This window comes from Bufo bufo, chromosome 1 (assembly GCF_905171765.1).
Source record: "Bufo bufo chromosome 1, aBufBuf1.1, whole genome shotgun sequence".
Lineage (NCBI taxonomy): Eukaryota > Metazoa > Chordata > Amphibia > Anura > Bufonidae > Bufo > Bufo bufo.
The window spans coordinates 65,350,462-65,363,583 of NC_053389.1; the positions used below are offsets into that span (position 1 = coordinate 65,350,462).

Here is a 13,122-nt window from a genome sequence, read left to right on the forward strand (position 1 = left end):
ATGTAGCACAATAAATTCTGACACAAACTTGTATAGAAATGTAATTATATTTGAACAATTTAACCAGAGAAAGTAAAAAATACACTTGAGAAAATTGTGCTCTATTTTGATTATCAGAAAAACGAAAAATCTCAGCAGCAATCAAATACCACCAAAGGAAAGCTGTATTTGTGAGAAGAAAAGGAGGTAAAATTCATTTGGGTGCCAAGTTGCATGACCGAGCAATAAACCGTTAAAGTTGTGAAGTGCCGATTTGTAACAAAGGGCCTGGTCACTAGGGGGGTATAAACCTGTGGTCTTTAAGTGGTTAAAGGGATTTTCCCATGAAAAATATGCTACGGTTTTCAAACCAGCACCTGGAACTAAATTATTTTGTAATTGCATGTAAATAAAAATTTAGCATAGCCTCTGAGTTATTCAATAAAATGCATCTGTATAGCGCCACCCGTTGTTTCGGTTTTTATCTTATTACTGTGACCGGGAGAGCTGAGACACGCCCCCTGAGCTGTGATAGGGAGAGCTGAGACACGCCCCCTCAGCTACAGCAGAGAAGACACTCCCCTTGAGCTTGATATAAATCTAACAAGAATGTGGAGATCTCTGGATACATATGAGGTCCAGGGCTGGTTCTAGCTTTGTTAAAAAGAGATTGTCCTTTACTATATGATGTCTGATTTTCATTTTTTCACATTAGTTATGGGATAACCCCTTTAAGCAATGATGTTTTAAAAATTGGCACAGAGCAGTGACTGGCTGCAGCGGTCATCACTTCCAGTCCAATAGAAACTGTGGTGTTGGAGTGGTGGGACTGCTGGCCAGAAGTGGTTAGTTAAAAAGAAGAAAAAAGACTAGGGGATCATGCACATGAAGTTTTTTTTACAGGTCCGTATGCAGAAGTATTCATTTCAATGGGGCTTGAAAAAAAACAGAAATTACTCTGTGTGCATTCCGTTTCCACATGTCTGTTCCGCAAAAAAATTGAACATGTCCTATTCTTGTCCGTTTTGCAGACAAGGACAGGCATTGTTACAATCGGGGGCAGATTGGAAACTTGATGTGGCTCTGGACAAAAAAACCTATAAGTGGCCCCATGTTGTAGGAGGGTCTAAATTGACAGGAGGGGTCAGCAATACCATAGCGCAAAATACCATATACCACAGCGCAGCGCAGTATATTGCCCCAAGAGCTTAGGAAGTGAGATGTGGGACATAATTGAATTCAGGAAGACCTGTGTGGTCACTAGCTGGGTACTTGAGTACTTGATTCTCCCAGCATTAATTACCGCTGAAAGCTCATTATGTACCTGGCCAGCGGCAGAGAGGAGGACTTGGGCATCTCCCTGAGGCATCGGCCCACCGGGAAATTTCCCTGTAAGGTCTATGGCCAATCCGCCCCTGGTTACAATGGATCTGCAAAAATAAATTAAAATAGATGCAACATGGATGTCATCCTTTTATTTTGTGGATCCGTGTTTTTGTGGACCGCAAAATACATACGGTCATGTACATGAGCCCTAAAGGGGTGCTAGCTGCACAGGCGGACTCTTCCCGGTTGTAGATCAGCAGCAGAAGTGCCCGGGCTGCACTGGTAAGCGGTCCCAACATGGGAGCAGGTGTTCCCATTCGCACCTGTGGTGAGGTGAGTATTTTTATTTTTTATTTGTTGGCACTACCAGGGATGGGGTGTGGCACTGTTTATACTGAGGGCACTGGGGGAAGGACATTATATCTACAGAGGGCACTGTGCAGGGGCATTAGTTATACTGGAAGCACTACAGAGGAGCATTATTTATACCAAGGGCACTGTGGGGGCATTAATACATAATGAGGGCACTGCATGGGTTGGGGGTAGGGTTGCCTCCATTTGCTCCTGCTGCTGACTGGAAGCTCAGGACAGGACCTGCGAGACGTCATCACGGTGGAGTGCAGGTCCAGCAGAGGGCGCTCACAGCGGCGGGAGCAAATGGATGAGGAGGAGCAGAGAAAGGCACACTCATGGGGGCATTATTCTTACTGGGGGTACTAGTGGGGGCATTATTCTTACAGGAGAGCAATAATGGGGTATTATTTTTACTAGGGGGCACTAATGGGGGCATTATTCTTACAGGGGGCACTAATGGGGACAGTATTAATTCTGGGGGGAGCTAATAGGGGCATTACTCTTACTGGGGGGCCCTAATGGGGACATTAATATTACTGGGGGCACTATTAATTCTGGGGGGAGCTAATGGGGGCATTACAATTACTGGGGGCACTAATGCCAGGCCCACACAACCACACTCCCTTTGGGGTGTGGCTTATCTTGGCCGGTATTTTTTGTTGGGAAAGGTGGCAGCCCTAGTTGGGGGTAAAAAAGAAAAAAACCATGAAATGTATCCGATTTTTAACAGCTATTAAAAATGGATGACAAATGGATATTAAAAACAGAGAAGATGGCCCAAAAATGGTGGTAAAAAAACTGACAGTTTATCGGTTTAAATGGCCTTTTCTTTCCCACTGTGGTGTAAATGAGACCTAATTGGATAGGTAATTTTTTTCTTAACCAACCCTCCAACTGAAATGTGAACACAAGAACATCATTATAGAAATAGTTTTATAAGGGATGAAGAATACTTCTTTCCCTCTTGGTCGCCATTTGATTATACACAAAGTATGGGCATCTTGCCCTTAGTAAAGATGGCCGCCGGGCACTAGGAAGCAGTGGCGGGCCGAGTGATGTTTTGACAGCTCATCCCATCACGTGCTAGGCCTCCGATGTCATGTGACCGGCCCGCACGGAAGACGGAGGAATGGCGGCGTATCTGCAGTGGAGGCGATTCGTTTTCTTTGAGAAGGAGCCCGTACGGCTTACCGGGGAGGGCGGGGAACCTCTCACCCTGCCGCCCGGGCTGACCGTCTGCGACTCCGGCCGCGGTAGCCTGCTGTTTGGGGATATCCTTTTCTAGGAAGCACTACTCCCAGCATCATTCAGATGTCAGTAATGTAGGTGTGTGGAGCCTCCAGAAGGGTGAATTCACACACTGCAGATTCTCTGCGGACGTCTCGGCCACCGTCCTCTATGTATTAATGCGGTTTACAGAAATTTTTGCGTAAATTTAAAGTGTTTGGTCGCAGAAATGTTTCCAGGAAGTCGGCTGCGTGTGAATTCGCTCTTATGGAGGTTGCAGGATCGCATTGGAAGTACAGGGGCCCCTGAAGAAGACGTGCACAGGGCCCAACGGGTATACCGTGAGTCGGTGGGTCCTTACCGCTGGCTGATGACTGTGCCCCTCCCCCTCCGTACACTTGCACACTCGACTCGGCCGAGCATGCATGTGTTCTGAAAGAGGAGAGGGAGGAAAGCTGCTGTCAGACACTGAGAGGATCGGGCATGTTGAAATGATCTTTTTTTCGCCTGATATCTGCTGAATGTCGGGTCCTTACAGGATCAGTGGGTTCAGCTTACAATCCAGTCCGTACCATTAAGAACCGTAGAGTGTGGCGTGTAACGTGCACAACACGTGTCCCCTCTGATTGCGCTGGGGGGGTCCGCACTTCATAGGAAATACCACCTCCACTTTGACTCGGCTTCTGGGGTGCATCGGGCTCAGAGGAAATCATTCCTGGAAATACAAGTCTTATAAGCACTGAGTATTGAAATGGATCGGGGGGCTTAGAGCCCACCCAGTGGTCATCCATTAAAGGGGTCGTCTGGCCTACACATACTGAGGAGAAGTCCTCCATATTGGATAAGGGGGGTCCGACAGCTTATCAGTGGCGGTCGGGGCTGCCATGTGGATAGATTGCTGAAATTGACTGTAAGGTGCTTTATTATAATTTTTTCTCATGGAGATCCGCAGACGCCTTACCGTGATACGGAGATGTAAGGCGTCTTTCACACGAGCGATACGGATTGTTTCAGGATCTGTCCGGGGAAAAGCTGATGGTTCGGCAGGTAGGTTCAATCACATTCGTCTGCGATTGCGTTCAGGGTTTCAGTTTCTTCCCACACAGAGGCGATTAGTTAATAATGCGTTTTTCGCGCGCGTGATAAAAATCTGAAGAATAACAATCAACCATCAGGGGAAAATGCATTGCATCCGGCTGCAATCCGTTTTTCACCCAAGCCCCATTCACTTCTAGAGCTGCGTGAAAAATACACACACTATAGAACGGGCTGCGATTTTTCCTGAACGCAGAGATGATGCGTAACAAAAAAAAACGTCGCTCGTGTGCACGCAGCCATGGAAATGAATGGGTCAGGATTCAGTCCGGATGCTATGCGTTTGCTTCACGGATCCCCACCGGACGGAAAACTTGCTTGTGTGAAAGAGACCTAAGGGTTCTGCCTGTACATGCATCTCTATGGAGTCCGTTGTGTGTCCTTAACTGAGAATCAGATATGACCGGCCAGATTGGTTCCTGCCCCCGTTCCCTCCAGCTCAGCTCTTTCCAGGCTTATAAACTCCGCGTCACCCACCTGCATCAGCTAAAGCAGCACAACATCCTGGTCTCTGTCGGCGAGGATGAGGAGGGGGTGAATCCTGTGGTAAGTGAAGGGAATGAGTTTGGGATGGAGCCTGCTTGTTTTGCTTTTTTTGTCCTTTTAGACATTTTTTTTTCTTTTGTGCTTTTGGATTAACCTCTCGCCCTTTCCCATCATTCAGGGTCTTCGTCAGTATGCGTGCGCTTCTTCGTGCCCACCTGTTTCGCCTTGGGGTGCATTCACGTGGCCTTATAAATGGATCCGCATCTGTTCCGCAGTTTTGCGGAACGGGTGCGGACCCATTCATTTCAATAGGGCCGCAAAAGATGCGGACAGCGCACCGTGTGCTGTCCGCATCCGTCGTTCCGTTCCGCAGCCCCGCAAAAAATACGGAGCATGTCCTATTCTTGTCCGCTTGTAGGCATTCTCTATAGAGCGCCGGCCATGTGCGGTCCACGCGGCCGGTATCTGTGTTTTGCGGATCCGCAAAGAGAATCCCTACAAGGGTTATCCTAAGGATCGGTCGTTAGATCGGGGCTGGGGGTCTGACTTTAGGCACACCTACAGCTTCATCCAATTCACCGGAATAGGAGTGAGTTTTAATGATGGGCGTAGTCGCTACTACAAAGACGTAGCTGTGCCTAGTATGCAGTGAAGGTTACACGGCGCCGGCCCGGTCACAACGGCCTCTTTAAACAGCATGTTGTCGATGGGCTGAGTGTATGACCCCCACGATCTCGTGTAGTCCATGTGTTCCTGGCCATACACTTCTCATAGCTGTTGGCCAAATGCATGTTCAGTGGAGCTATTTGGCTATTCCTTCCCCCCCTTCATACACATGCAGGCTTGGTTTGGCAGAAGAGCATGCATATGTTATGAGGATTCAAAGTGGAAAAAGCCACTGACAGACACCGCTCCTCTATCCCAGCCCAAGGGCCGCCGGCCATCTCCCTCTGTCCTCCATATCGGTTTTAACGGTCTTCTCTTTTTCCCAGGTCAAGGTTTGGAACCTGGAGAAACGGGATGGAGGAAACCCACTTTGCACAAGAATCTTTCCTGCAATTCCTGGTAATAAGCCGACGGTTGTTTCGTGCATCACAGTTCATGAAAATCTCAACTTTATGGCCATCGGTGAGTATCTCGCATTGTGGACCTTTCTGTAGAAGGCTTGGCCTGATGCGTCTCTGCCTCGTCCTTTATTTTGTGGGGTCGCTTTCTTGGGGCTCGTGTGGACATGGTTAGATCTGTCATTGGCATAGCTGGGCCTCTTTTTCTGTTTCATTGATTTCTTTTCTTTTTGCTTGCCTCAAGGTTTTGCCGATGGAAGTGTTATCTTAACCAAGGGGGATATAACTCGAGACAGACATAGCAAGACGCAGATTCTGCAAGAGGGGAGTTATCCGATCACAGGCATGGCTTTCAGACAGACCGGCAAGACCACCCATCTCTTTGTGGTCACAACTGAAAGTGTCAGGGTAGGCAGTGAGCTCGTTTGCGTATTCGTCATCATTCCTTTAGCCTCTTTTTCTAGATTTAAGGGGTTGTGCCCATTTGAGGGGGTTTTGGCAAATGCTACATTTAAAGCATACTTCCCTGCTTCCCAACGGGGGGCTTCCGGCTCCTGCGCTCTACTGCCTCTGCTGGGGTCCCTGGATGTAAACTTCCATTTTGACGCCGCTGTAGCCAATCCGCTGGCTGCAGTAGTTACTTGCGCCCCTTACGGCATGGCAAATGGTCACGTAACGCAAAGGGAGCAGGTCACTGCTGCAGCCAGCGATTGGCTGTAGCAACGTCAAACCGGAAGTTTACATCCAGGGACCCAAGCGTAGGCCGGAGAGCCCTGGAGCTGGGAGCCGGCGTTGAGTATGCTTACCTTTGCAGTGGTTACCTATCTGCTATAATTTATACTTATCACTCTCGCCCACAAAGCTCTTGACATGGCAGCCCCCTCTACATCTCCTCCCTCATCTATGTCTATCATACTGCCTATGTTCTCCATTCTTACATCTTTCATATTCTGAAGCTCCCGCTCCCGTCTCCAGTTCTCTAGAATGCACTGCCCCAGACAATCAGATTTCTCCCCACACATACAGTCAGGTCCATAATTATTGGGACAACAACAAGATTCTAACATTTTTGGCTCTATGCACCACCACAATGGATTTGAAATGAAACAGACAAGATGTGCTTTACCTGCAGACTGTCAGCTTTAATTTGAGGGTATTTACATCCAAATCAGGTTAACGGTGCAGGAATTACAACAGTTTGCATATGTGCCTCCCACTTGTTAAGGGACCAAAAGTAATGGGACAAAATAATAATCATAAATCAAACTTTCACTTTTTAATACTTGGTTGCAAATCCTTTGCAGTCAATTACAGACTGAAGTCTGGAACGCATAGACATCACCAGACACTGGGTTTCATCCCTGGTGATGCTCTGCCAGGCCTCTACTGCAACTGTCTTCAGTTCCTGCTTGTTCTTGGAGCATTTTCCCTCCAGTTTTGTCTTCAGCAAGTGAAATGCATGCTCAATCGGATTCAGGTCCTGTGATTGACTCGGCCATTGCATAACATTCCACTTCTTTCCCTTAAAAAACTCTTTGGTTGCTTTTGCAGTATGCTTTGGGTCATTGTCCTTCTGCACTGTGAAGCGCCGTCCAATGAGTTCTGAAGCATTTGGCTGAATATGAGCAGATAATATTGCCCGAAACACTTCAGAATTCATCCTGCTGCTTTTGTCAGCAGTCACATCATCAATAAATGCAAGAGAACCAGTTCCATTGGCAGCCATACATGCCCACGCCATGACACTGCCACCACCATGCTTCACTGATGAGGTGGTATGCTTAGGATCATGAGCAGTTCCTTTCCTTCTCCATACTCTTCTCTTCCCATCACTCTGGTACAAGTTGATCTTGGTCTCATCTGTCCATAGGATGTTGTTCCAGAACTGTGAAGGCTTTTTTAGATGTCGTTTGGCAAACTCTAATCTGGCCTTCCTGTTTTTGAGGCTCACAAATGGTTTACATCTTGTGGTGAACCCTCTGTATTCACTCTGGTGAAGTCTTCTCTTGATTGTTGACTTTGACACACATACACCTACCTCCTAGAGAGTGTTCTTGATCTGGCCAACTGCTGTGAAGGGTGTTTTCTTCACCAGGGAAAGAATTCTTCGGTCATCCACCACAGTTGTTTTCCACGGTCTTCCGGGTCTTTTGGTGTTGCTGAGCTCACCGGTGCGTTCCTTCTTTTTAAGAATGTTCCAAACAGTTGTTTTGGCCACGTCTGATGGGTTTGTTTAGTTTTTTCAGCCTAATGATGGCTTGCTTCACTGATAGTGACAGCTCTTTGGATCTCATCTTGAGAGTTGACAGCAACAGATTCCAAATGCAAATAGCAGACTGGGAATGAACTCTGGACCTTTTATTTGCTCATTGTAATTGGGATAATGAGGGAATAACACACACCTGGCCATGGAACAGCTGAAAAGCCAATTGTCCCATTACTTTTGGTCCCTTAACAAGTGGGAGGCACATATGCAAACTGTTGTAATTCCTACACCGTTCACCTGATTTGGATGTTAATACCCTCAAATTAAAGCTGACAGTCTGCAGGTAAAGCACATCTTGTTCGTTTCATTTCAAATCCATTGTGGTGGTGTAAAGAGCCAAAAATGTTAGAATTGTGTCCATGTCCCAATACTTATGGACCTGACTGTATTTAAGTGGACCTTTTACATTTCCTAATCTGACATTAGTCTTCAGAACCTCCTCCCTTCACTCATCTGTATCCCCCACACTCCTAGCAATATAATGCATTTTATAACAATGACTGGCTCATACAGCTTCTGATTTAAAAAAAAATTCACATATAAAATGGCTGGACCGCTATCCTACCTTTTGTATCAACCCCGTTTCCTCACAGATTGTAAGCTCTTGTGATGAGCAAGGCCCTCAGTCCTCTTGTTGAACTGTACATTGGTTGGTTGCAGGTTCCTCAGAAGCTTCCGCTCTCTTACGTTCTGGTTACTTTCTTTTTAGGCCTATGAGTTAAGTCAGAAGGATTACCCCTACACAGAGTTGGGGACTCACGGCTGTGGCCTGCGTTGCTCCGCGTTGTCTGACCCATCTCAAGACATGCAATTCGTAGTGGCCGGTAATGAATGCGTATACCTTTACCAGCCGGACGAGAGGGGACCCTGCTTTGCCTTTGAAGGACAAAAGCTAATAGTACATTGGTATCGCGGTTATCTAGTCATTGTATCAAGAGAAAGGTATGTAAATAAACCTAAAGACTCTCTACACAATGCACCGATCTGCTGTATTTAAAGGGGTTTTCCCCATATCAGACAATGGGGGTATATCGTTAGGATATGCCCCCGTTGTCTGATAGGGACTGCACCTACACCGAGAACGGAGCCCTGAAAGTGGTGGAGGGTGCACTGCGCATGTGCAGTCGCCCTCCATTCATTTCTATAGGGCCGCCAAAAGATTTCTCTCGGGCCCCATGGAAATGAATGGGAGCGGAGGCCGCGCAAGTGCGGTGCGCTCCTGTTCAGTACTATGGGAACGGCCGCCACCTTCTCCGCTCCGTTCTCGGTGTAGGTGCGGGTCCCAGAGCTGGGACCTGCACCCATCAGACAATGGGGGCATATCCTAGCGATGTGTCAGATGGGAATACCCCTTTTAGTTGATTTCTAATTAATAACTATTGATGACCTATCCTCAGAATCCTGCCGATCAGCTCAGCTGTTAAAACGGGCTGTGGCTCTTGGACGATCACTGCGGCCTCTTCCTTGGCCTTAAGACATCACATCCATCGGTCACAGGGCTTTTCTGCAGCTCAGTCGCATTAAAGTGAATGAAACAGAGCTGCAATACAAAACACAGCCACTATACAACGTATGGCGCTGTGCTTGGTATACTTTGAAGAGGCTGCCTCACTCATCCAAGCACCGCAGCCCCTTCTAAGAGCTGATCTGTGGGGGTCCCATGACTTGGACCCTCTACTGATTAGATACTGATGACCTATCCTGAGCATAGGTCATCAATATTTAAATCCTGGAAAATCCCGGAAAAGGGCTCTTCTACACGGTCCAAGGATCAAACCACTTATTGGTATGGACTCTCATTCCCAATAACTGGGCCATGTAAAGTTGCGCTGTTCACCCATGTACACAACCATTATTGGTCGGCATATCTTTAATAACACACAGAAGATGTTTTGCATGATACTACCTTATATATTGGTCTCATTGTCAACGTTGTAAGTGTGCACCTACTTACCAGTACACTTCTAATTGATTTGGCACCACACAAAGAAGATGAAAATCGCTAGAGTGCCGATAACAGGATAAACACTAGTAAAGATGATCATTCATCCCCTTTTCCTTTCAGGCCATTTGGTAGGAATTTTAAGCAAGCGTCATTCGTCAAAAGCTTGTTATTGGCCCGGTCTTGACTCCTATAACAAGACCCTTAGATCTTCGTGTATTGAAATTGCAAACAAAACTATAAAACTGCTGCACTGATTTTTTTCTTTTTTTTCTTGCACATCGGATTTTGCTGGACGTGATAGCCATGCACCGGACCGGCAGACGCTGACCATATATGACCTGGGAAACAAGTTCATTGCTTATAGCTGTGTTCTAAATGACGTGGTGGATGTACTGGCAGAGTGGGGCTCTCTCTATGTTCTTACACGGGATGGACTCCTGCATGGCTTACATGAGAGAGACACGCAAACCAAGCTGGAGGTACACAAACGTTCTCTTTCAATCTGTACACTGCGCTAGCTAAAAGATGAATGGGGTAGTTCCTGTAGATGCCTAATACACTAAAAGCTGCTGCATTATCGTGGTTGTTACATGGCAGGATTCGAACTCCCTACAATTCTCCTGTCTGTACCAGCAATCGCTTATTATAGACTACAACAATCACGATAATGTTTCTGCCGGGATTCGAACTCCCTACCTTGCACATTAGAGGCAAAGACATAAACCGCTACACTATACAGCTACATATAAATGTTTCTGCTGGGATTCGAACTCCCTACCTTGCACATTAGAGGCAGATGTAGCTGTGTAGTGTACTTGTTTACGTCTTTGCCTCTAATGTACAAGATAAGGAGTTTGAATCCCGGCAGAAACATTATCGTGATTGTTGTAGTCTATAATAAGCGATTGCTGGTACAGACAGGAGAATTGTAGGGCTTTTGCTGCTTTGTTAAGGAAGGGTCCTTTTCGACATGAAAATGTCCGATCCCCTTTGCCAGTGGTTGACTGACTGGTCACATTTCCGTGTTGATGGGGGTCAGGAAGTAGAGACAGAAAATGCTGGAACAGGAGTGGCAGAAAACTGGTAAAGTGAGGTCTTTTTAAAAAAAAATTTTTTTTTTTTTTAAAGCCATTCTGCCTCTTATTATTTATTATTATTATTATTATAATAATATTTAAAAAAAATTTTTTTTTTTTTTGTGGTCAGACAACCCCTTTAAGGTGATTGCAGGGCTCCCAGAGGTCAGACCTCTAACTGGAATTAAAAAAAATGCCATATCCTAGCTTTAATATTGCATCGATGGTCAGATCAGTTCATACCCCCTCCCTTCTCTGTCTGTGCAATGTACAAGATGCCCATATATTGCCCAGAGAGTGTGTCCTTTCTGTAACCACATCACATACTGTCAAATACGATTTAGATAAATATTATATTAAATTTGCACGGATTTAATTTATCTTTTGGGCAGTAGTTTAAGCTGCAGTATTATTATTTTTTGTTTCCCTTCAGATGCTCTTCAAGAAGAATCTTTATGTTATGGCTATCTCTTTGGCCAAGGGCCAGCACCTGGACAGTGATGGACTGTCTGAGATCTTCCGCCAGTATGGAGACCACCTGTACAGCAAAGGAGACCACGACGGAGCTATCCAGCAATATATACGGTATCCTCTACTTCTATATAATCTTATAGGTGAATCCATTTCTTGTCCTGTATGGAGATGCATGAATTTTCCTTCTTGCAACGCTCCGAAAAACAGGATTTTTGTACTCAAATGTAAAATCCCTTTCTCACTACGTTCATTGGGGGAAACAGAAAACTGTGGGTATAGCTGCTGCTACTAAGTGAAAAAAAGGTGTTAGCTCCTCCTCCCAGCTATACCCCTCCTGCAGACACTCAGTTTGTATACAAGCAGTAGGAGAAGCCAAACGAAGATAAAACTTTTAATGGGTCAAAACAGTAGAAAGTGGGACCAAGTTGAAAAAAAAAATCAGCAAAACAAGTGGGTAATGAATGTAGTGAGAAAAGGATTTTACAGGTGAGTACAAAAAATCCAGTTTTCTTGCTCGTGTCAGTGGGGTGTACAGAAAACCGTGGGACGTTCCAAAGCAGTCCCAGAGGGAGGGAATACAAAAACGATAGGACAACCGGTAAAGCCGTGACCTAGCATCCCGATGTATATACAGATCCCAAGAGAGTCGTACCCTAGAAAGGACTGATCTCTACCATTTGGGGAGAAAAAAAAAAACCTGCCCTGAGAGAGAGGGGGGCACATGGTGTCAACACGGCTGGGGCAGAAGAATACTTACCGTCCGTCTTCTGCCCCAGATATATTGAGTGTCTGCCCCAGTTTATTGGTATATAAAAGTAGCATTTTTTGGTTCAAGTCTTGATTTGCACCAAAATTGCAACTTTTTCCCCTTTCTAACAACCTCTCCACTGCTATAAAAAGTGGTCAGGAAGGGGTGGGCCATGGCTATGACTTCGACTGCCGGATACATTTACCTGTATGCAGGGGGTGACCTAGCAGTGGTGCTGTGCCTATGTGGGTTTTATGGCCCAGAACCAAGGAGGCTTGGTCTGGCAGCAGGGGTACTGTTGGGTTGCTGGGTCGCCAAAATTGACAGTCAGGAGAGAAGACCTTTTTAATCATTGACTCCCTTTTTTCCGTCCAATAGAACAATTGGGAAGTTGGAGCCGTCTTATGTCATCCGCAAATTTCTAGATGCCCAGCGCATACACAATTTGACAGCGTACCTACAGGCATTACATTTGCAGTCTCTAGCCAATGCCGATCACACCACTCTTCTACTGAATTGCTATACTAAGCTAAAGGACAGTGCCCGCCTAGAAGAATTTATCAAGGTGAACCACAGTGATGTCATGCTTTTTTGGGTGTAAAACATAATTACTTCTGTGTTTTCTAAATTCCTCTTTGGTTGTGTATTGTCTTGTATTGCTTATCTTTGACAGTAGGAGGGTCGACATTTAGCAAAGTCGACTTCTTCACCGTGAATGATGAACTTTTTATAATTCTTTCTAATATTCTTGGCATAGAAATATAGTCGTTTGTATACATGTATGCAAAAATCTATAAATCCTGTTTTTTGCATTCGTTTTGCCAGGCCAGTGAGGGTGAAGTACATTTTGATGTGGAAATAGCAATCAAAGTTCTTCGGCAAGCTGGCTACCATTCACATGCCCTCTACTTGGCAGAAAAACATGCCCATCATGAATGGTACTTGAAGATCCAACTGGAAGACATTAAGGTGATGTCAAAGCCCTGCTTATAAAGAACCGTGACTTGTGCACTTGCTAAATCTGTTGTCTAGAAGACTTGTGTACGTTTTAATGGTCTTATATATAGTACTTTTTGCCGTCT

At 45.7% G+C, this 13,122-nt stretch overlaps 1 protein-coding gene across 1 annotated transcript in view; it reads left to right on the top strand.

Moving 5' to 3' along the window:
* Positions 1–2,758: 2,758 nt before the first annotated feature.
* VPS11 (VPS11 core subunit of CORVET and HOPS complexes) overlaps positions 2,759–13,122 on the top strand; it is a 36,668-nt gene continuing 26,304 nt past the window's right edge. Inside the window, exons 1-9 of the mRNA XM_040425519.1 lie at positions 2,759–2,930; positions 4,379–4,527; positions 5,460–5,595; positions 5,776–5,939; positions 8,507–8,739; positions 10,044–10,221; positions 11,252–11,403; positions 12,419–12,605; positions 12,866–13,009. Coding sequence (XP_040281453.1) covers positions 2,789–2,930; positions 4,379–4,527; positions 5,460–5,595; positions 5,776–5,939; positions 8,507–8,739; positions 10,044–10,221; positions 11,252–11,403; positions 12,419–12,605; positions 12,866–13,009 — 1,485 coding nt within the window. The 5' untranslated portion in view covers positions 2,759–2,788. The remainder of the gene's footprint in view (positions 2,931–4,378; positions 4,528–5,459; positions 5,596–5,775; positions 5,940–8,506; positions 8,740–10,043; positions 10,222–11,251; positions 11,404–12,418; positions 12,606–12,865; positions 13,010–13,122) is intronic.